Source organism: Cygnus olor, chromosome 3 (assembly GCF_009769625.2).
Source record: "Cygnus olor isolate bCygOlo1 chromosome 3, bCygOlo1.pri.v2, whole genome shotgun sequence".
Classification (NCBI taxonomy): domain Eukaryota; kingdom Metazoa; phylum Chordata; class Aves; order Anseriformes; family Anatidae; genus Cygnus; species Cygnus olor.
This window is the reverse complement of record NC_049171.1, coordinates 48,406,831-48,430,315: the sequence shown is the minus strand read 5'-3', so window position 1 is coordinate 48,430,315 and position 23,485 is coordinate 48,406,831. Positions and strand designations below refer to the sequence as shown.

The following is a 23,485-nucleotide window of genomic DNA, read 5'->3' as shown; positions in this document are numbered from 1 at the left end:
CACGGCAGAAACGCTTCGGCAAGTCAGCACTCCGGCTCTGCAGAACTGTAAATGATTACAGAATAACGCCCTGCATTCAAAGAACAAAATGTGTGCTGTAGATTAATCACTTTCCAAGACTGGAAAGGAAAGATAGGATTGAGAGATAAATCTGGCTGCAGTGTTTATGCAAGCGTATCATGCTCCTTAGGACTGAATGTCCCAGAACGTACAGAGGAAGTAAACAATGTGCTGGGGGGGGGCGGGCGAGTGTGCCGGCGCACACAGCCCCAAATACGACAGCCCGGGAAGGACGCCCAACTCTCGGTTATGAAACAGCACCCTCCTAGCTCTCCCAATTGCTGCCTGTACTGCCCGGGAAAATCTAAAACAAAGACCTGGTAGAGACAGCCTAGGCTCTGCCTCGGCCTTTCAAGTTTTCCTTCAGGGCCCTACGAGCGTCCCCACAGGCTCCCAGACCCTTTCTCCCCCCCCAAAGCATCACCAGGCCCGGCACAAGCGGGCAGGCAGAGCACTTCTTGTCAGGCTTTACTTCTGGAGGCAAACGCCGGCAACCCACATCTTCAGTACCCCTCCAGCATGTAATCACGCTGCTTTTGGCTGCTAAAGCGCTGCCAGCTTCCGTGCATTCCTCGTTTTTGTGTAAACATGTTTACATTTGTAAATCCTGACTGGCTTAATACCACGCACGCATTTTGAGGAAAACCTTACGAGCACTTGAATTCAATGCAATGCTTTGACAGTCAATTACAAAGAAAGTAAATAGCAGACAGTCTGGATTAGGGGGAGCTGCATTTCCACAGAGGAAAGTTTCCTAGTGACTTCAGCCGCCACACACGCACATGTGAACACAAACAGGGCTGCGGCTCGACTGTCCTGTGAGAACACCGTGCTGTGCGGAGACAGAAATTGAAAAGCAAAAGGGGGGAACGACCCCCCAAAGCCTGGCTCTGATCTTTCAGGCCGAAACGCGGGGCTGAGAACTGGTGAAGTGGGGTCACGGCGCGCTCGTTCGTGCCCTGCGAAGAAGCACATTCGGGATCTGTGAGGTCACGAGTTAAAAGCGTCCCAGCACATCGCGTAACGACTGCCCCGTGCCGCCTGACTGCGGCCTGGATTTAGCCCCAGGGCCGCACATGAAACCTGCCCGGGTCACCGGGAAGCCACCCGGCCTCCAAAGCTCGCAGAGGGCCTAGGCCACAGCAGCTTGAGTTGCAGAAGCGTCGAGTCCCTGAAACAAGACTCATGGCCACGTTACAAAAATGCGATGACATCTCCATGCAGACGGTTCCTGGTGTCGCTGGCTGCTTTGGAGAAGGCTGGGCCACTGTGCAGCAATTCCTCCTTTGTGGATGGTGATTCCACGCCAAATGTGCATTTCCACATGTGAGCTGATAACAATTTTCTGAAAACAAAAGTGAGATGCAGCACCAGGGTACGCACTGCACCAGGACTGCACACAGGGAAACCACTTCACAGAAACCAGCCTTATAAGGTCCCTCCTCCCTGCAAATATCTGGCTTTGTATTAAAGCCAATTAACAATAATCTACTAATAACAAGACTGTGATGTATCTGCAAGATTCCCCTAAAGCGAAATCCTGCCAGTGCTAGTAATTGATCCAGCAATGTGTACCAGTTCAATGGCAGAGGCGTCTCCAATTCTTGGAAACATTACATCCAGTCTAATTCCCCCCCAAGGTCACAACCATCAGAAAATCCCAGTACATCATGACCCGGGGATCCGTGACTGAACAGCTGTTATCAATAGCCTGGGAAACTGAAGCACGGTATCTGAACCCTATCAGCCGCTGCTCATGAACCCCTCGGCCTCCTGAGATACTGGAGTGGCTGGGAGAGGAGTGGCGGAGAATAAACTGCAGATTTCTCTTGCAGGAGATTTGCCAGATTCGCCTTTGCACCATTTGTTGCAATACCTGTTCGCATGCACTTTATTGCTGTGGAAAAAAGGCCAGACTGTTACCTGATTAAAGTTCCTTCATGATAAGGCTCAAAATAAGGGACTCATAAACCACGTGCTCTGCACTCAAGCTCTTTGAAAGATCAATATAGGGTTATTCGCGCCATTACATAAGTTCACCAAGCTCCAGGTCCATACTAAGCTGCCTCCTGACTATGGCAGAAGCTAGGTGATGATTACTAGAATCATCAAAGACAAGGCACGAAGCTTGCAGCAGATGCAGAAGATAGAAGAAAACCAAGGAGCTACATTAAGAAAAGGCTCAAGTATTTTCTAAACTAAATATACCAAGACAGAGGGAACACACTGGAGGATGCAGGATATGCTCTGACTACGGACTGTATGCTTTCATATCTTATATACTATCAGTGAGGAACTTGTAGTAGTCTCTTCTCAGCAATAGGGAAGGAAAAAGGATCAGCCCCCCACCAAGGAAATCACAACGATCACTACATGTACCATTAAATACATCACAAGCTTTTCAGGAGCTGATGCTTAATTTCTCTTTTGACTTTGGTGGAATATCAAAGACAATTAGCCAACAGTGCAGGTCACTGAACTAGCACGCATCAGCAAAACGATCAATCAGGTGAGGACCACTGGGTAAGTGATAAAATGGGTGATGAGCTTATTTTGACCTTGTGGCTGCCTGTTCGAACGCAGGAAGGTCAGAGAGGAGCCAGACAGCACTTCCAACCCATGATCACAACCCATTCATCCAGATAGGAACCAACCTTCATCCTCTCCCAACAAACTGCAATTTTCAGTGGGGAGGGGAAATGAGGGCAGTGAAACACCGACTTCCACTTGTCAAAAAGCAGGCAAGGAACAGGATTCCAAGATTTTTGTCCAAAACGATCAGTATTTTGAGGACTGCACAGCAGCACCATGAAATGAATCATCTCAGACACTGTTAGCTGTCTTGCTCAGGACACACCACAGTAGAGACTGAAGTCTCTCTAAGACTGGATCATAGCTTACACAAACGAGCAATCCCTACTCACGCAGTATCAGCAGAGTGAATAAGACTACTCAAATGACTAAGGATTTGCACACCGACAGCACCAGGACTGCTTACCTAAGGCTGGATTAGTTAAGAAAATAAACAAAGTTGTAAATTATAGGTGGTGCTGTGAGCCCCACCTACACCTCATATTGTCCAACACTTCCTATTATAAAATCTTGCTCCCAGTTGCTAATAGCTTTGCAAACCTGAACTGAAAGTATGACTGGAGATAGGGTAAGCAGACTGGGCTAGGCAAGACACTGGAAATAGGAAATCCCAGGACAGGGGAGAGATTGGGAACCAAGAGCTGGACGAAGAACTTGGCCAGGTAGATGAGGAGAGCAGATATGGAAAGTGAGGAGGTGAGAGATGATGGGGAAAGGAAGGAGAGATGAATAGAACAGGACTGGGAATAGCAGGGAAGGAGACTAGGACAGGAGGCTGGGGAGGATGAGGAGCTTGGAGATGGGAGAGGATGCAGGACTGGCGCTGGCCAGGAGCAGGGGGACGATGCTCTCCTGGGAGCACGGGGATGCTGGGGAGGTGATGACACAGAGCAGCAGGCAGGGAAGGGCGTATTTCCTTACTCAGAGCTGAGTGTGAGCGCCGTGCAACTAGCATGGCATGGGGCCCACGCAGAGATCACCGCGGATGAACTGAAACCCTGATACCCCTTGAAGCATCCAGCCCAACTAGAGGCTGGGGGTGGACAGAGCGTGTGAGCTTGTTACTAATGATGGTGTCACAGGGAACGAGAAAAGAAATTCCAAGTGAGAGAGGCGACTCCGACACTTTCAACTTCCAAGCACTTGCCTTTTATACAGAAACATTTTTTTTGTGTAGATTTTAGTATAAATGAAGTACGCTCTCACTCAGTACTTTCTGTTTGGCACTTCACTGAGCAGTGAGAACTATCCACGCAGATACTCCAGTAGCCATGGAGTATCCACAGGAATACTCCAGATACTCAAGCCATGCAAAATCCGATTTCCTGCTCCCTGTCTGCTCCTGGTAAATGGGAAAGGCACATGGCTGCCACAGCTTGCACCCCACCCGCCCTATCTGGGGCTAAAGCTGCGGCCCTGAGCACGTCCGTAGCTACGAGGAAGAATCGGTGGTTTGCTACTCGACAGCGTTTCCTGCAGAAAATAAGGAAGCTATCATCTCTCAGCCCATGCGGAGCTTTAAAAAAGCAACCACCATCCAAAGGAAAATGTCAAACCAGAAACCAGGCACTCAAGACTGGATAAATTTAGTAGGAGGTTATGATTCAACTACAATCGAAGGAAATCCATACTTAATTTCTGAAGCTATTGTTACCATAGCATTCAAGCAAACCGTTTTTCCTTCAGGCTGAGAGTACACCAAATCCACATTATTGCTCAATTTGTTTTTTTTTTTTTTTCCTTTAACTAGAAAGTGTTGTCATACTACATGCTTAGTACGAGCCTGAATAAAAAAAATGACATGTGAGAAGCTTTTGCCAGGGTAAAGTCCTGACACAGCTGTTGGAAAAACCCAAAATGAACATTTTATCCTGGCCAAATCAGTGTTCTTTTCACTATTTATACTCTTGGATCCAGCAGCTGCAAGTGACGCTACAGGTCACGTTGTCCTAAAAGGACAAAGAATCTGACGACACGCTTGAGTTTTGGAGGCTTGTTTGTACTTCTGGCCTCTCTCTGTATACTTCACGGCACTGTTGTGCCAATGCCAACTCGCTGCAAGTTTAAGAAGCGCACCAAACTCTTGTCAGAACAGATCCTTCGGCTAAGATTTTCCATTTTAAAAAAAAGAAAAAATAGACTACTTCTTTTCTGCTTCCATTTTTCAGCACCATAGGATCAACACTGGCTGTTCAGTTGATAATACCCCTCTTTATTTGAAGTTATTTTTCTCCTTTCACCACCCACATTCATCTGGGACTTATTCAGTATTATTCTGCCTGACACTGGTCCAAAACAGCAAACAATTTCTGTAACTACACAATAAGCAGAGCATATCCTAACAGGGGCACTTCGTCATCCAAGAATCCCCTTATGTAACATCCAGCTCTGTACTGAAAATAATGTGGAAATACTTGCAACGGGGTTAGGTACAGCTGTGCCTTTAACACAACTTCTTCCTGCTATCAGGACTGCATTTTACAAGCAGGGGAACATTTCTGTACTTTGGCCTACTGTCATCATCAGAAAGAGGTGGAGATTTATGCCCTTTCTGCTTCTAAATTAGACTCCTTCAGTGCCCCATTTTATATTCTTCCTGACAGGTCCCTATTTTGTATTAAAAAAACCCTGCTGTCACTGTGTTGCATAGCAAAAGACCTTTCCAGATGAAAGAGAAAAAGCTCTTGCCACCGAGTCAAGTGGCAAGAGTAACTCTGCGGTTAAAACTGCAAGGCTGAAATCCTTTACTCAGCAACGTACCTATTTCCAGCAGGATTTGATAAAATTATAATTCACTGTCCAGAAAAAGACTACAACATTAAACATATTACACTGAGAAAGTCAAAATAGGTCATTCAATCAGTGTTATTCCCCCTTCGTTTCAAACATAATACAAAGCGGTTAAGTAGTCTCTCTTGCAATTAGCATCATCTTTGTCTCTTCGGTGTCTAAAATACACTGGAGAGACGGAGCTGCTCATACCGTGCAGCAGCCCAGGCCCTGCTTCCCACCATCACTCACTTCTCGGTAAACACACAGAGGTGAAATCCTGCCCTCACTGATTTCGACCATCACACCTTTTTCCTTGGATTTCCAGTTCCCTAAATGACACACACATCATCCCACTGGTCCCCCTGCACCCTCCGGCCAGGAGGGCTGCTACCCAACGGAGCCCTGAAGAAGGTGAGCTAGGAAGACCCTCCCTGAGGAACGGCGGGGCATGAGAGAGCTTTCCTGGATGTGAGAAGCCTGACATATGCTTCCAATGCATTTTAATTTAGTAAAACGTTGGAAAGATTTTATTTATGTTTCTAATTAGGTAAACAGTATGCTTCCTCCACCTGCTCCAAGCTACCCCACTAGGCCCCGTAGACATCAGATGCCTACAAACACAGCTCAGGTTGATTTACTTCCTACTGCTAGTTCACAGTGCCCTTCCTCCTCCAACGCCCCCATGCCACTACCTTATGGCCTAAACGCTTTCCCCCTGTTTTCCTATTTAAAATGGCCTTGCTATTGATTTTCAAACACCTTTGTAACTTTACAGCTCCCTTTCCCAGGGTTTTCTGGAAAACAGCTCTTCGTAAGAGATTTCTCTCTTACTTCAATTATGCAAACCTCCTAGTACATTTTAATCTGAAGTACTTTCACCATGAAAGAACCAAGTTGTAAGAGCAGTGGGGCAAGAAATAAATCAGCTTGGGGAAGTTGAGAATCACACTGTCACCATAATGATGAAAATAATAACGTAAAGTTTGGAGGCTGGAAACCTCTGGCCCAAGCCATTCAGAGCTCTGACACGATTTCCATTTTCAGTTCTAAGATTTTAGATGTAGCCTACTTATCTGGGCCACATATATGGCTCAGGCTGTACCAAAGTAGAAGCTGCTTGCACAAGGTTCACAAAATGTTCAAGAGTTTTTACAGCTTCTCGGTGGCAGCATCGCTCTTGGCGTCAAGGCTATTCTCCTCCAAAGGCATAGCAGGAACAGCCGCCTCCTGCTGCAGGTCTTGATGAATACTTAAAGAACTACCATTCACTCTGAAACCTGACATGGCAGACAAATGGTTTTGAGTTCCCCCATACAGTGAAACTTTTAAAGCTAGCAGATAGTGTTGCACAAAACAGGGACAGTGGCTTCAGGAGTCTCAGCTTACATCGCATCTCAGGACATGACTTGAACTGGCGTCACCTTCTCCTAAGAATTCCTGGAAAAAATGTTCTCTGAAATTAGTTAAGGGCCAGAGCAGCTTTGCAGAGCAAATAACAGGTTATAGGCTTTCAAGAAACCACATCACTGTCCTCAGAGCAAAACCAATCAGCAAAAAAGGTGATAATGCAGGAGTCTGTGGAAGTCTTACACTAAAACACTCTTTGTTTAGCAGTGTTTGCGCTTATCAGGAACCAATTTTATGTACTAAGCGTATCTAGAACTTTATATACGAAACCAATAAATCCTCCATGAAGCACTAGCAAATATATTTACCCAAGATAGGAGTTCACAGTCTAACTTTACAAATACCCACAGTCAGAAAATTTTAATCTGGATTAAGTCTTGCGTTTTAAAGTATGTTTACACAGCGAATTTCATGTGAGAAGGTGGGGCTACCTTTCGTCACAACAAGTCTACAGAGAGCTGAAATGTCTGCTTGAAAAGCTTGCACAGAGAGAAAAAAAAATACAGCAGGTTTTAAGAGTGCCGATGCATAACTGGAGGATATATCTAGATAATGTGGTCCGTGCTCTAGATAAAAAAAATACGACCCTGAAAGTTATGTCCTAAAATAATTTATTTAAAATAATACATTTATTCTTCTTCACCCTATTTCAGAAAGAGTGCAGAAAGCAACATGGTACAGTATGAGAAAGCCCCAAGTTATACGGACAAATCACCTACCAATTTCAGAGCTAGCTGTCTAGACTAGGAAAGTGGTTTGTATTAGAATATTACCAGGTAATTAATACATTTTTAAACAAAGCTTTGTTTACTTAAGTGCAACACAGTTGCTAACACTCCTTGGCCATGCTCAGTCCTCACGGGGAGTCCGGGTCCAGCTACAGCCAGGATTTTAAGCACTGCTGGCTCAGTTCTTACTTATGCCAATGCAAACGCAGGCTGGCACTGCAGGAGAGCCCTGCCTTCGCAGGAAAGCCCCATCACGCTGCTCTGACGTGGCCTTTGCAGGGACAAGAGTCAGGCCCTGCTCTCAAATACCCGTGCAAGTCCGGCTGTCATAAACTGGGCTGAACCCCTGCAGAACGATTTGTGCCCCCACAGAAACCTGCGCGGCCGCGTGCCCGCGTGTTTGGGTGCCCCTCTATCTGCTCTCCCACAGCAGGCTGCGCCCGCTCCTCACCAGCCTCCCCGCTTATCTGCCGGCCTCCCACCCCTCTGGGGCCACGATAAACAGGTGTCACCTCCCTGCCAAAGTGCTGGCATCCGGCCCAGTTCGGCTCCTTCCTCCTCGTGCGACTGGGGAGCCAGCAAACCTCCCCAAAACTTTTCCCTAGGACCACGTCACGCACACCTGCTGGTCACAGCCCCAGGTGTCCCCAGGGCCCCGGTGCTCTTCAAGAGGAGTCAGAGGTCCAGAAAACCCCTGGGGTGGGCAGGCCCCTTGCCTCCGAAAACAGGAGGACAGCACAGGCTTCAGAGGTGTCGACTGCAAAGCCTTGTGCTGCCTGCCACCCTCCTCACCCCTTATCGCTGCCCCCCATCCTCCTGGGCCAGGCCGCACCTCCCTCGTAGCTCCCCTCACGCACAGCGAGTGCCAGCCCCACCAGAGGGGGAGAAATTAATAGCAAAATACAAGCAGAGAAAAAAAAAAAAAGCAGAACACCTCGCCGAATAAACGAGTTCAAGTGAGAACACCGCATTTCATAATTCAGCTCGCGAGTACATAGCATGTTTTGATCAAGCAAGCAATTAATTCCATTCGTTACTGCAAGTGTGTTAGAAGAACCAATCTTCACACGGCATTTATCAGCACAAATCCCCAGAAAGGCATTTTTCTATCAGTGAAATCTTACAAAGGCATTTTGTATCGGTAGAAATCTTTAAATAGCCTTTATTTTTAACCAGTACTAGTGAACAGATACAGAAAATTGTGCCAATAAGCAAAGTCCAGGCAGGACACGCATGGCGTTACCAACAAGACACCAGCGCTGTTAACTCCTGACCTGCCTCGAATTCTCCACAGAGCAGTGTTGCAAGCATGCAAACGTGCAAGGGGACAGCCCAGAGAAAGCAGGCGGGCTTTGCATGGCACGACCGGTTCTTCCAAACCCCGCAGTGAGGCACGGCATCAGGGGTACTGCTCTGGCAAAACCACTGTCAACGTGGCAATGGTCTTCTCCTCCAGCTCCAGTGAAAGGCAGCTCCTTTGCTCCTCATCACACGGATGGGGCAGAGCACTAACACAATCACTTGCTTCTTCCCAACCCCTGACAGAGCCCTGAAGTGGCTGTCCTGCAGCCCCATCACCTCCAACCCCACGCTGCACCCCAGCCAAACTGCTGCTGCACTAAGCATGATGTCCTGCCCAGCTATTTATATTTTATTGCCACAGAGGCAACCCGTTGCACCATGCGGCACCCCCAGACTGGTGTTACAAAAGGCAAGGAAGGAAAGGGTGAAGTAGGATGTAACACCTCTGGAGTCTCCCAAGACAGGAATGAGGACTTGGGGGATGGGGAAGTGAGGAATGGGATTTTTAACAAAATACTGGCACTTTGGAAATTGGGCGAGTGATCTCTGCTTATCACTCTACTCATCACACAGGTTTTAGGCAAATGACCTGTGACAACTTTTGCCCAGCGCATTGCCAGGAGATAGTTGTAGATAATATAGCTGATGAAGGCAGTAAGACTTAACCTGCTGCTGTTGGAGACTGTGCTCCATTCCAGCGGTGGCTGGCTCTCAACAGCTGCAGGAACCCAGTTCTGAGGCTCTCGTGGCCTGTCAGACCTGCAGCAGTATGCATACTTGGGTTTTGGCACGCTGAGAAGCAGAGCTCTTTCTCCAGCTGCCTCAACCAGAGAAGAAAGGGCTGTACCTACCACTAGTGAAAACCACTTGGAAACACGCTGGCTTGCTTGGAAAGCTAAGCCAACGTCAAATAAATGTCACATACACACAGGTAAGGAGTTGGCGACTGTCAGTGTTGCAATGGTATCCCATCACGCACAACTGGAGCGCAAGAAAGCTGGCACAGCCACGCAAAGAAGCACGATATACCCCATCCTGGCTTTGTCTGAAGCAAGTTAGAACAAAACATCTCACTCCGAAGGAAAATCCCCTTCTGTAGACAAGCCACTTTTTAATAATAAGTGCTAAATGGACTATTCAAGCAGGTAATTAATGTTAATTAACATATGTCAGGCCATAAATTGGCTGAATACACCTCATTTTCCAAGCTTAGTGTGTGGCAATGCTCAGGAAATTGTAATAAAGAGGAACAGTCCAAATTTGTAGAAGTACAAACAAAGAGCAAATAAAAGGTTAAACTTAATCTTCACTTAACTCTTGATGTGCTGATCCAGCACTACTGAAAACTGAATGACGGTGCACATGATTTGAACATTTTATTTTTTTGCTACCGAACCGCTGCACATATTGTCAGCCCCCAGAAAAGCCACATCAAAAAACCCGCAGCTCCCTCGGCACTGCGTTATCGGCGGGCCTGGTGCTCGCTGCGGGCCCCGGGACACGCTGAGCTGTGGCCCCTTTCCCATGTGGATTTGGGAATGGGAGCTTTTGGCTGCACCAGGAACGTCAGATGTTCAGAGCTCACCCTCCTCCAGAGAGATCCTGCCTTGAGATGCGGAGGGCCGTACACCTTTAAAAGTAATCTATAGCTGCCATTTTACAACCCTGCCCTTGGGCACTTTTTCCGTGACAGAGATAGTAGGAAAGCTTTTACAGAAGTGGGAGAGAAACAAGAACCTGTGAAGATTTTAGTCTGAGTAGCAACTTGCATTCAGGACCATTTTTGGTTTCTCCCCTGGCAAGCTGCCGCTGCACGACGAACCACTGTAATTGCACTGCAAGCAAGAAGCAATCTTCACAACGGATTTTCCATACTTCACACCAACAAGTTGGCTGCCAAAACCTTGCAGGGCACATTTAGGAGGCTGCCACCTAGAGAAATGATCTGGCTGCTTATCGTGAGATGTCCCTCATCCCCAAGATGGTCCCTTCACCCCCTCTGAACTAAGTGCACCCGCTGTGATTTTGGGGGCGCTTTCATGCTCATTGCACGTTCTCCCTGCCCACCCCTCCAAGACCCTGGCTGCTGCGGTGAGGTTGCTGGGGCCAGCCCTCTGCAAAGGGCTCCTCCTGGCTCAGGATGTCCACTTTGCCCACAACAGCACAAAGAGCCTTCACAAAATGGCCAGGCTGATCCTCACCACTCACCTTTTTAAATGTGCCAGCATGTGCCTGGCCCTCCTTCATCTCCCATATTACGGCAAAGTGTTGCAGAAGCACCAAAACGACCTGAATGCAAAATGACCTCGTGCAAGAGACACCGCTGGCTGTACGTGGACAAAGGCAAGCAGAGATAGGATGTCCCAGGGCAGGAGTGCTGGCCACCTCTCTTCCCCAGTTTGATCATCTCCATCTCGCTGCACGGCCCCGGAATCTGTGCCTGGGGCCCAGAAACCTACTGCACGAATACGGGGAAGGGTGGATCTTTTCCTGAATAAACACTGTAAACAGCATTTGCTCATGCCAGGACAATATAGCTGATATAAAGCCCACTAGTGTGATTTTATTTTTACTAGCATTAACCACGTCCTTTCAAACACACAGGTAAGTGCAGGAGCCAACTCTCACGCTTCGTATTTTAAATAATGCTCAAACACTGACAACAATAATCTATCACAGACAACGCCAATGCTGCATGATTGTTACAGGTGGCCGTTTGTTTTTAAAGAACTGAGGAGCACTGATCCCAGTACTTACCAAGCAAGTCTACCTGGCGGTGATGTTATCCTGCAGCGTTCACTGGAGTTTTCCTATTCTAAGTTTATTGGAGCCTGTGACTCTTTACAGCTGATGACGTTCACCAAGGCGATGTGTTTATATCTGCATTTAGCAAGCCCTTAAGTAGAAGTGCTCCTTGCTGTCGCACCAGGGAGGAAACAATGTCAGTAACTCCCAAGAGATACCCAATACCTGTGTCTCCTCTAATAGCTGTTACCTGCCCGCATGAGCAAGGGAAAAGTGTGCAGTCTTTGATGTATGTTACCGATACAAAATAATGATGTGTGCTAGTATCTACACATGGTTTCTACTGCAAAGTTTAAAAAGTCATTTCTTACTTTGACACTAAACTATATTCCTGTTTGATGCAAGAAGCTGTTACCTAGCAGTTTTGAATTTGGGGCTGGAATTGTGCATCCCTCTATTTTGCTCAGCACAAACGTCACTTACAAATGTTACGTAGCATTTTGTGAAATTATAGCCTAGTAAGGCTTTGATCAGGTAAGATGCTTAAGCTGTAAATTTAAGCACACAAGTAATCCCAGTGAAGTCCCAAGGAACTATTCACGTGCTTAAACCCGTGCTTGCCCCACTAGATCAAAACTTAAAATAAACAGACTACAGTTTGTAACCTAAGCCCTTCTGCATGGGCAAACAAGGCAGCTCAAAATTAGGCAAAAAAAGTAAGAATACAATAGAAGGTTGGAAAAAATACTCATGTTAGCAGTTAACTGGGAAACAAGGTCTTAAAAAGAAAGCAACGGAGAAAAACGAAGCTGATGCAAATTCCAGTTTTACACTGCTGCTCCTGATAAAGAAGCTATTTGCTGTTCTGAGGAAGAAGAAATAAGAAGAACAGAGAGTGGTGTTGCTTCCTTCCCACATCCTTTGCAAAAAGATGATAAAAAAACGTCCCACACATCTTGCATATTAGCATCTGGCTAACAGATTTAGGCATCTGTCTACATGGCTGGCAAATTTCTCAAGTCTTTTCAAGTCTCAATAATCAGAGAAAAGACTCGTGCATTTGCCACGCTGAAGGAACTGCAAGACTTCAGTACATGCAGGTCAATAAAGCAAGGTAATGAACATCTGTGTACAAAGTTTCCCAAAATTTACGCTCCAAAGCAAATATCCCAGCGGTTAGTATTTATCTTTCTCCAGGAAGACAAATGCAATAGGTGTAAAACAAACAGGCTTCTGGTATAAAAACAAAACTAAGCAAATCAGCTGTATTTAAATTTGGGAGTTACTGATATCTGCGTACGAGGGACCAGATTCACAGTCTTGCGATACTGCTCAACCAAGAGGAAAACAGTCCCCCTAGTGTACTCTTCATGCAGAAAAGGCTGTGTTTCACAAGACAGTGCTGCAAGAAATTACAAAATAGCGTTATAGGAAAAGGTATGGAAGTACTTCAACATGCTCTAGTGACACCAGGCACATCTACTATATACATGGATAGAAGGCTGTTTCGGTTTTCTATTTCAAAATATTTAGTAAATTGCTGCATCCTAAGTATTTGGGGGGAAAAAAAATGTTTCAAGTCACCACACTAGTTCTGCAACTGCAGGACGTGGGTAGGAAAACAGACACGTGTATTTGGGAACACAGGGAAATCTACCCATCGAGGAACACCGTGGAAGTAACTGCAATACCTGGCCTTGCAGTGGAGCCAGCTCACTCACAAATCTCTCCCCCCAGCTCCGGTGGTAGCAGATTTAAACGCTGCCTTCCCACAACTATTCCAGACAGTAAGCAGATATCGAAGCATGCATCTAAATCCTTCCCCGTGATTCGAAAGCACGCAGGATCGCACTGAGCTGGGCTGAAGGTGGCATGCAACAGCGTGTGAAGCACGCCGGCTCGAGGGGGACGCACTGCAGACTGCTGCCCCTCTGTGCTGGCGTAGCTGACATCCCACTGGGGACAAAGCAAGGAGGTTGCTGGCGTGTGCACGGGACAAACCTTATCTGAATTAGCGGAAACGTAATATATGCCTTCCTAACCACATCTGAAATATTCACTTCTGCTTTAATGCCCTAGGCGAAAAAAAAAAAAAAAAAAAGAAAAAAAAAAGTGTAGCCAAACGATAGTTGTAACTTTAATTTATAGCTCTTACGATAATTGTTTTGAGGAGTGTAATCCTGGCTATGCTTACGGATTATGGTCTTCAGCACATCTCACTGGAAACAGCATTAATATTTCACATATAATAACACATAAGATAACAAAACAAGTTATGTTCTTATCTTTGTTTAAAATGACAATTTTCCCTCTCAGGGCTAGAGGAGAATATTGCTAAATGTAAGTTCAGCCTTCAAAGATGAACTTAGTTGTGTAAAAATATTCTAAATTAAGATAAAAGCCTCCTGATGCAGAAGTATTTTCTGTTCATTTAAAATCTCAGGGTAACTAGCAATCTGAAAAAAGTCTGATGTGAAAAGCTGACATTAGTTCCTGAAGAGTTGTATTCATTACCTGTGAGGGAAACAGAGATGATAATAACATATAATGTGTTTTAGCATCGGGAGACTAAGATGGAGTCTCTATTTAAGAGTGTTGCCTCTGCAGAAACTCATTTACTTTCCAGGCGACTGAAGTGTTTCTCTCCTGAATGTACACGCATGGATTGAAAGAAACTCTAGCCCTGCTAGGAACTGCATTTTGCAGTTCTGGAAGCCTAGCAAATGATTAGCTCCTGACCTCTCCTTTGCCCCTTGCAGTACGCCCCTACCACCCACACACAAATGCACGCTCCCTGAACGCGACCCAACGTCTTACCCTAACTTTCAAAGGCAGCTCACAGTCATTAAAAGAGGAAGAATTTTCTGCCACCAACGTGCCTGCATATTCTGCAAAAGGTCATCTTAAAGGCTTGCGAGGAACTTCTGAACTAAATTATATCAGAGAAATCTCAAGGGATCCAAGTTTTTAACATTTTAATTAGCTCCAAGTACCAGTTAATGCTGCTCAGAAAAGGAATCAATATCAAATTAACAGTATAAATCGTCAGAAAAAAAAATTGTGACTGTATTAAGCATACTAATCAATGTAAAGCACTTGGCGTTATGGCCCAGATCCTGCTTCTGCTGAAGCAAGTGGGAGTTTTGCCACCCTATTCAGCCGAAACAGTACCAGCCCGATCACCTGGTGAGTCACCTTTCAAGGCAGGTATCCAGAGTTTACTGAAAATTCAAAGTTTCAGATAAAAAAGCGGGATTTGTCACAGCAGCTGACAGCTAAAGCCCCTGCCTCTCTCTGCACACGAAGCCATACTCAGGAAGGCCAGGGCCGCCGTGGTGAGATTTAACCCTTTGTCACGTTCCATGTTGCATTCGTAAAGTCACTTCAAAGCCCTACACCTAGTACAGCAGCAAAAGCTGCAAAACCGATCCCTGTCTTTTCAGAGCTGTGCCACCGATATAAACTTTGGGCTCGTATTTTCCCAAGCCTGCGACGAGTACACCAGCAGAATGCTTCCTCTACAGGGCTCCGTTTGGAAGGTAAAAACCGTACAGCTGCAAAATTCAGTTCCTGACAGCAGGTCCTACTCAGAAACCGAAACGCGAGACAGAGCTGCTAGCACGGGAACAGCCGGAGACGTTTCATCCCTGCAATATCTCTGACCGATTCGCCGCACAGAAGTTATCCCCTGCTCCAAAGACTGAGAGATGCAAAGGGTAAAGCTGATTTCCCTGTAAAACCAACAAACTTCCCCACAAATTTGCCTTCAATCACCCCCCCAAATCTCCCTGTCGGATGCCACAAACATCATCCCTCGGGTTGATCCCACCGGGATCTCCCTCCCCAGCCAGGCGCCGCGTCCAGCAGCACCCTCCTGGCTGCGTGTACCTGACATTTCAGCAGCGGGGACGCCGACGGACGGCCCCAGGGAGCGGGGAAGGGAGAAGCAGGTCCGGGACGCGCTCGCAGCGTGCCTCGCACGCCGCACCAGCCGCTGCTAGGCCTCGGGCTGCGCACAGGAGAGCGAAGCCCCAGCTGCACGCCGCGTGCGCTGGGTAAACAACCCACAGACCCAGGCTCGATCGGCTTTTTTTCGGCTCGCTTATTGAAACGGCAGCGACCCGGGGTGCTGACGCTGGGAGGAAGAGCCCGGAGAGCAGTAGCTGGTCGGGCGAGGGTGCCCTCGCCGACACCGTCAGCGCAGGGGACGCCAACCCAATGCGCGGGTGGCCGTGCGGCCACCAACTCCACGGCTCGGCCAACGTCCCAAAGAAACGCCAAGCCCCGGGTTTCCCTCTGCTGCCTGTGGGGCACGTGTGGCAGATCGCCGGGTTTGTTGTGGTGCTGTGTTTGTTTTTTTTCCTTGAAGAAAACAGGAGCTGTTCTGGATCTCAGCTTTGAGACTAGGGCTGGTGCTGCGTAAAAGCAACTCTGCTCATTTCAATCACGAGCTATAAGGTGCGTGTAACTTCAAAACAAAAAGCCTTTGAGAACAATTTCTTTAGCCTTTTTTAAAGCTTTTTTTAGACTTTTGGCGGCACTTTTTATCCTTTTCCCCCCCTGCTCGTCCCCACCTGCACCAGACCAGCCTGCTCCGCTCCAGCATCTCCCCTCGCTCCACCACCTGCACAGGGCAACAGCAAAGCGCCCCAAGACCCCCACACCCCACTTTTATCCCCCCCAACCCTATTTTAAGCAAAACCTCGGGCAGGCTGCCGCAGCCCACCCGTGGCTGGCGAAGGGGCGGCGCTCCCCGTGTGCGTTCCCCACCACCACCACCACCACCACCACCCCCCCGACCCCCTCCTCACCTTCCAGCCGGCCGAGCTGTTGCTGTCGCCCTTGTCCTTGAAGTAGGGCACGCAGCGGACCATCCAGTCGTAGATCTGCGACAGGGTGAGCCGCTTCTCCGGGGAGCTCTCGATGGCGCGGGTGATGAGGTCGGCGTACGAGAGGTTGCCCCACGCGTTGCGCCGCGACGAGCACTTCCTCGGCGCCGCCGCGGGGCCACCGCCGCCGCCGAGCCCCCCGCCGCCCGCAGCCGCCGCCGCTCCTCCCGCTCCCCCCGGCGACAGGCTCGGCCCCTCCGGGCCGCCCCCGGGCAGCGGGGCCAGGAGCCGAGCCGCCTCCTCCGGGACGGCGGCCGCCGCCGCTTCGCCGCCCGCCGGGGCCGCGCCGCCGACGGCCATGGCCGAGCCGCCCCCCTCGTCGTCGTCGTCCTCCTCCTCGGGGATCATGGAGGCGGCGTCGGCGGGCGGCTCGCCCGGGGGCTTGGCGGGGCTGGCCTGCAGCTCGGGCCTCTGCAGGGGCCAGGTGCAGGAGCGGGGGCGGCTCTGCGGCTCGAACTCGGGGTCCAGCTCCACGGCCAGCGGCGAGAGCGGGGCGGGGGGCGACGCCTCTGCCATCTTGGCCTCCCCCCGGGCCGGCTGCGGCGGCGGCGGCGGGGCGCTGCGACGGGGCGGGCGGCCGCCGACCCCGCTCCTCCTCCTCCTCCTCCGCCGCCGCCTCCTCGGTGCCGACGGGAGCCTAGCGGGCGGGCATGCCGCTCCCCGAGCCGCCCGAGCCCTGCTCCCCGCGGGCGATGCGCACGGAGGAGGGGAGGAGGAGGCGGAGGAGGAGAAGGGGGAGCCGGGGGGGAGGGCGAAAAGAAGAAGAAGGAGAAAGCGAGGAAAACAAATCGGACGGAGAGCGGCCAGGGGGTCCGCCGCGCTGCCTCGGGTTGTTTCACTCCATGCGGGGGCACACGGCGCTCAGCCGGGAGAGAGAGGACCCCCCCGGTCCCGGAGCCTCCGGTCCTTCGGGGTACAGCCGAGACTTTTTTTTTTTTTTTTCCCTTCTTCGGAGCGCCCTAAAGGGAGCCCAAGTCTTTGCGGCCGTCCAGGTGCATGCTAGCGTGAGCCCGTCACTTCGCAGTGCCCCCCGAGACCCCCCAGAATCTCGCGGCGGGCGGGTGAAGGCCACCCCGGGGCCGGTCGGTTTCAAGAAAAATCAAATCAAAAATAAAATCCTTCTTCTCGCAGGGTGACGGCGACCACAAGAGGAGCAAATCAAATCGCCGGTCTTCCAACAGGTCCAGAAGCTTTAAGCCCTCCCTAGGGCTGCCAAAGAGAATGGGTTTTGTTCCAGCATCAACACCACATTCATAACCTCCTTGCTCCTGCTGCTGCCATCTTGACAGTTTTCCCCCCTTCGCTCAAGTCATTTCCCAAACCCGGGCACAGGAGGCAGCGAGAGAGAGCCGCACCGGGAGGGGATGCAGGCGGCGGGGGGGGGGGGGGGGGGGGTGTCCGCGGCCACCTCCGCGCCAGCAGCAGCAGCAGCAGCAGCGATCCCAATTGCCGGGGAGGCAAAAGCAGCGCTGCCGCACGGTTCCTGCTCCTCCTGCTCCTGCGCCTTGGGCTCCTCGGAGCCTTCCCTTTAAAGGCGAAGGAGGCGAAAGCGTCGGAGCCTCTGCGAGCGGGCGGCGAGAGCCGAGCGATCCGGCGGCGCGCAACCGGGCTGCCGCAGCCCTCCCGAGCGGCGGCAGCGGCAGCGGCAGCAGCAGGCTGTCACCCGGCTGGCCGCCGGCCCCTCGCACATCCCTCCTCCTAACAACCACGGGCAGCAACACAAAGTTATAGGCGCACGCAGGGAGCCGCAACCTAACCGCACGGCGCGGCGTGGCCCGCCCACGGGCGGCGTCGCGCAGGGGCCGCCCCGACGGGGCGGGACGCGGGGGGACCGGGGACGGGGATGGGGTGGGACGGGGTGGGATCGGGGCGGCCGCTGGACGGCCGGTGCTGTCCCCCCGCTCCTCCCCTAGTCCCTGAGGGAATTTGGGGGGAGTTTGGGAGGATTTGGAGGCCGGCCCGAGTGGCTGGGTGCTGGGTCGGTGGGCTGTGGGAAGTGCTAAGGTGTGCAAAGTGCCCCGTAATGCTTTGAGGAACCCCTTATTCCTCACTTCATGTGTTTTTTAATTGACGCAAATCCATACCTTGGATTTTCTTGTCATGTTCAACCCATCTTCAGCACCTCACTTCACCTTAAAGCCAGCTCTGGCTGTCGCAGCTGCGTTGCTTCCCCTCCAAATTGTTCTCACTGGACATAAATTTGTGTACAAGTTACAGTGGCAAGCTTTATTTTTGGAGTCCGATTTATCCTGCCGTTTTTCACAACTTCTGTTCAGCCCGTGGGTGATAAGGGAGCGCACCCGGACGCACGCCCACGTGAGCGCAGTCCCGCTGCCCTGAGCACGCGCTGTTACAGAAAGCCCGCCAAAGCAGCTTGCTTGACGACGCAGCTAATTACAGGTTGGGAAAAGGGCTGACCCACAAAGCCGAAGAATATAGAGCTATTAATACGGATGTAGTTATAAATACAGTACATAGCGACGTGTACGTATCAGTTCGTGCCTGGTCTTGGGTCAGCCTCATCATGGACTAGATTCAGGGCAAAAACAGGGTCGACTCGGGCACCAGACAAAAAGTACGTGTGCTTCTGAAGCGTTTCTCGGTAGAACTACTATTTTCTAGACAAATTATTCCTGATTTATCTGGCACCACAGATGAGCGATGAGGTTTGAAAACCGTTCGGTTTGATCAGAAAGCAGTAAGGCCCTGATCCTGGATGCCTTACACGTCCTGCTAAGTAAGGGCAACAGCCCTCAGGCTCCAGTTAGGTTTGGAATTCAAGTGGTACTTGTTAGGAGTAGTTCAGCGTGATTTTATTACCAGGGACAGCGTTTCAGCATGCATACAATTAATCCTCAGTTGTCTAAATATAGCAGGAGACACTGAATTAATCAGAATAAATGCAGGTTTGGGTCATGGAAATAATTTTCACTGCAACTCCATTTTGGGTCACAACATCGCGTGCCCTGCTGTGGCTTTCGTTGCGACACGGCCCCTTTTGGGAATGCGAGGCAGCTCAGTCTCTCAGAAGGACACCACCAGCTACCGTGCGGCCGGGATGCTGGCGTTGTGTGCGTTATTTAGCAGCTGCTAGGGGAGGAGGACCGCGGTAGCACTGAAGAGTCACGAACCAAGAGGGTGTGTGATGGAAAGGTGCTTGGTCAAAGACCTCGTCCATGAGGAGGCCCTGCTCGTGACAGCAAAGCCAGCGCAGGCCAGCTGCCAAGCTGTGACTGACACCAAAGCCCTTCCCAAAACCTGCCGGTGCTCAGGGCTGTGTGTGGCCAGTGCAGAAACCTCCCCACGGAGCGTTTCCTCAGGTCCCGAGGTTCCGGGGAATTGCAGCGCTCTGACCTTGGGCTGGATTACAAGCTGAAAATCTAGTCCTAAATGATATTATCATCTTCATTTATTTATTTAATTGGCATTGCATTACTGTACAGGCATTGCCATTAGGGCTCATTGTACTAGGTGAAGGCCCTGCACGTGGTCAGAAATGCTCCACTCCCAGACAGAATTGCAGCCTAAGTAAGGCAGGCCAGGGCGGGAGAAAGGAAATAAGTAGTAACCCTATTAAAGAGATGATGGACTGAGGCGCTGAGCAATTACATGACTCTGCTGAGGTCATACAGGAAGCCCGTGTCAGAACTGAGAAATAAAACCAGATCTCCTGAGTGCCAGCCCCGGCCCTTTACTGCAGGATTACCTTTCCTCTTCAAAATCCACTGGTGTTTCAGTCATACAGCATTAATCGTGCAAGTTACTGTACCGGTTCTCCATACCTCCACATAGCATTTGTGTGCACATTATAGTGCCATTTAGAGGCAGAATCAAAACCACAGCTTAATTGTTCCTATACATTTGGCTTACCAGATGCGTGCAAGCAAAATGGAAAGACAGAGGAACCCGTTGTTACCACTGTTCTATGACTGGGACCACTGCAGTAAGTATAAAAACTGATCAAAATTGAATCTAAAACCTGCATGATTTCCAGTCTCTTCCTTTAAGTACTTCAATGCCCCAAGGGTGGGATTTTCAGAAAGTCTCAGTTTATGGGAGTTTTATCACTGACTTCAACAGGAATAAAGTTAGGCCAGCCCCGAGGCCATCTGAAAGCCTCATTCACTTACTGTGCCTACTTAGAGTGTTTCAGTGCAGTGCCTTCCTCTGCACCTCCTTTTATACACTTGAGTAGGGACAGCAGATATCAGGAACGTGTATCCAGCATGGTGGATTAGGCAGCCACCTTCTTACAGAGAGGGTTGTGTGGCAATTGCTTTCTTGGATAGAAAATGGAGTTCAGTGACTTCTATGCAACCATCCCTTTTCCTTGAATCACAGGAAGAATTCACTGATAAAAGAGAAAGAAAGAGAGAAAGAAAGAGAGAGAGAGAGAGAAAGAGAAAGAAAGAGAGAGAGAGAGAGAAAGAGAAAGAGAAAAGAGAAAGAAAGAAAGAAAGAAAGAAAGAAAGAAAGAAAGAAAGAAAGAAAGAAAGAAAGAAAAAGAAAGAAGAAAGAAAGAAGAAAGAAAGAAAGAAAGAAAGAAAGAAAGAAAGAAAAAGAGAAAGAAAAAGAAAGAAAGAAAGAGGGAGAAGAAAAAAAACTTAAATATTTTATCAATATTAAATGCTCATACACCAAGGGATGATCTAATTCAGAGGACCTACATAACAATGTATGTGTTGGCAAGCTGTTCTACACCTTTTTAAGTTACGTACTCCTGTATTCCTTTAAAAGCTGTTCTCCATGCCATAGGCACCACCTGATACGGATCCAGTGGGGTCACAGCTCCTTTGCAGCTGAGTCATTCCTGTGTGTTATCCAGGTCACACATGGACCATTCAAGACCCGTGAGATGAGGGGCCTATGGCATACTGCCTAGGAGAAAGTAGCAGTCATATGACAACCCTCTGGGTGGCAATCCTTATAAGTGATTTTTCTTTGTTGAGATTAACTCTTTTAAGCTTTTATGTTCCACTACAGAAGGCTATTGTCAGCTCAGTTTTCCTTCCGAGTCTTCCATTTTGTTGATTCAGAAAGTCAGCTTTTCATCAGATGTTTGTGCACCAGTTTCTAGCAGTAACCCAGATCTGATCACTCCTTCCTTCTGCCATAACCTACATTCTCGCTGGGCTGGTAGCTGGAGAAGCGCAGGTCACGTTTCTGGCTTTACCTCTTTATACAAACATGCTATTGCAGAAGCATAGGTATACAGTTGGAGGCACAGCTAAAGTTACCTTGGGGAGGGGGGGGCAGACCTGGAACTTTTCCTCATCCTTATCATCATCCATTGTAAAGCGTAACTGCTGTTCAATAAGACAATGTTATATTGCAGTTACCTTTAACAATGGCTGCATTGTCCGCATGGACTTCACACAACCAAGTATATAACAGGTTCTTTTGTAAGCCACCTGGAGCCAGGTCTCCAAAGGCTTCATGCCCACTGCAATAACTGTGCCTACCCCTCCCATCGGCAACCTCTGACTATTTTTTGTTCTTTCCACAGTTCCCTACTAAACACAGGCTGGGCAAAGGGCAGCAGGTTTTGTGCCTGATTCGGAGCAACCTGAGCACTGATTAGAAAATGTCATCTAGGAGCCAGCCAACTTCATACTTTAAGACTTTAGTCTTTCTGCCCAATTTGGCTAAAACTGGCTAATGGTCTCCAAAGTTATTAAGGAAAGATTGGCTAACTGGCAGATAGACACAGAGCAAGGGTCCAAATGGTGCCATGGAGACACGAGGGGTTTGCCAAAGACAGCTACGGAGTTCCGACTATAAAATTTTCCTCAAAGGGATGAACTGCAATTTAGAGATCAATTGAGGTTGGATTGCAGCCTACGAACTGGCTGATCAAATACTGTAACAGAGGGGAGGGGAAGGAAGAGAAATGCAGCAGCAGAAGGAAACAGTGACATTACTACTCTTTCCCCAAGTGATCTTGATAATTTGGGGAGCACAACCTAAAGCTGCTTCAGCTCTGAGTACACCTAAATTTGAGGACCCACCGCTGAGGAATTCTTGACCTGTTTCTCCATGTGTGCATGGATGTGCAATGGATGTAGTTGTCCACATTAAAAAACACGATGACCTTTCTGGAATAAACTAGGTTTACAACTGAACCTTCAAAACCAACCAAAAATAAAAAAATAAAAAAATAAAACAACTGGAAGTGGGAAAATTCAACCCTGTAGCTTCAAATTGTTATTGAAGAGGCTTCCCATCTGCTGGAGCTGCATTGCCAGGGCCCACCAAAATGCCATGCCTTGTAGGACAAGACTCCCAGCTTCTCGTGGACGGAGGATTTCTAACAGCTTTTAATTCGCCTAATAACAGCCACACGTAACCACGCACAGCTGCACTGCCAGCTCTCTCAGCCTTTATTTATGAGTCCCACAATACTGGTGTTTTCCTGAAATCCCCCTTCCTAAAGTCCTCTTAAGGGCACGGACCTCGGCTTCTATTTTAACCAGCAGCCAAGTTTCTGACGCTCCGTGGACGTGGCCCAAGTACACTTCCAGGGCCAAGAAGAAAGTAGGGAAAAAAAAAAAACGATTGCCTTTTAAAAAACCTTTTATATCTGATTTTTATTTAAGTTTGCACAGTAACTTCTGAACACTTGGGAGTAGATGCAGTAATTGGGCTTGCATTATGGTGAAATGAACCAAACCAATAAGACCCAGTGAGAAACACTTTATTATTATTTTGTGGCATTCAGCTCAGGTGGCATCAGAGGATTTAATCTCGGCGACAGCAGTTTTTGGCAGCGACTTCGGGGGGACGTTTAACCGCCCCCCCCCCAGCCCGACCCCTCAGTCACGGCATTCCCGGCCCGCCGGGCTAGGCCGCGGCCGTTAACGCCCGCTCCCGCCCCCGGCCCCGCCCCCTCGCGGAGGCCCCGCCCCCTCTCCGCAGCCCCCGCCCCCTGGCCGCGGCCCCGCCCGCACCAAGCTAGGCTGCGGCGTGCAAACAGATGATGTCATGCTCTGG

General features: G+C 49.2%; 1 protein-coding gene across 1 annotated transcript in view; it reads right to left on the bottom strand.

Annotated features, from left to right (window-relative positions):
- The window catches only part of FOXO3 (forkhead box O3), a 90,450-nt gene extending 73,100 nt beyond the window's left edge, over positions 1 to 17,350 (bottom strand). Inside the window, exon 1 of the mRNA XM_040553813.1 lies at positions 16,418 to 17,350. Coding sequence (XP_040409747.1) covers positions 16,418 to 17,011 — 594 coding nt within the window. The 5' untranslated portion in view covers positions 17,012 to 17,350. The remainder of the gene's footprint in view (positions 1 to 16,417) is intronic.
- Positions 17,351 to 23,485: the final 6,135 nt, after the last annotated feature.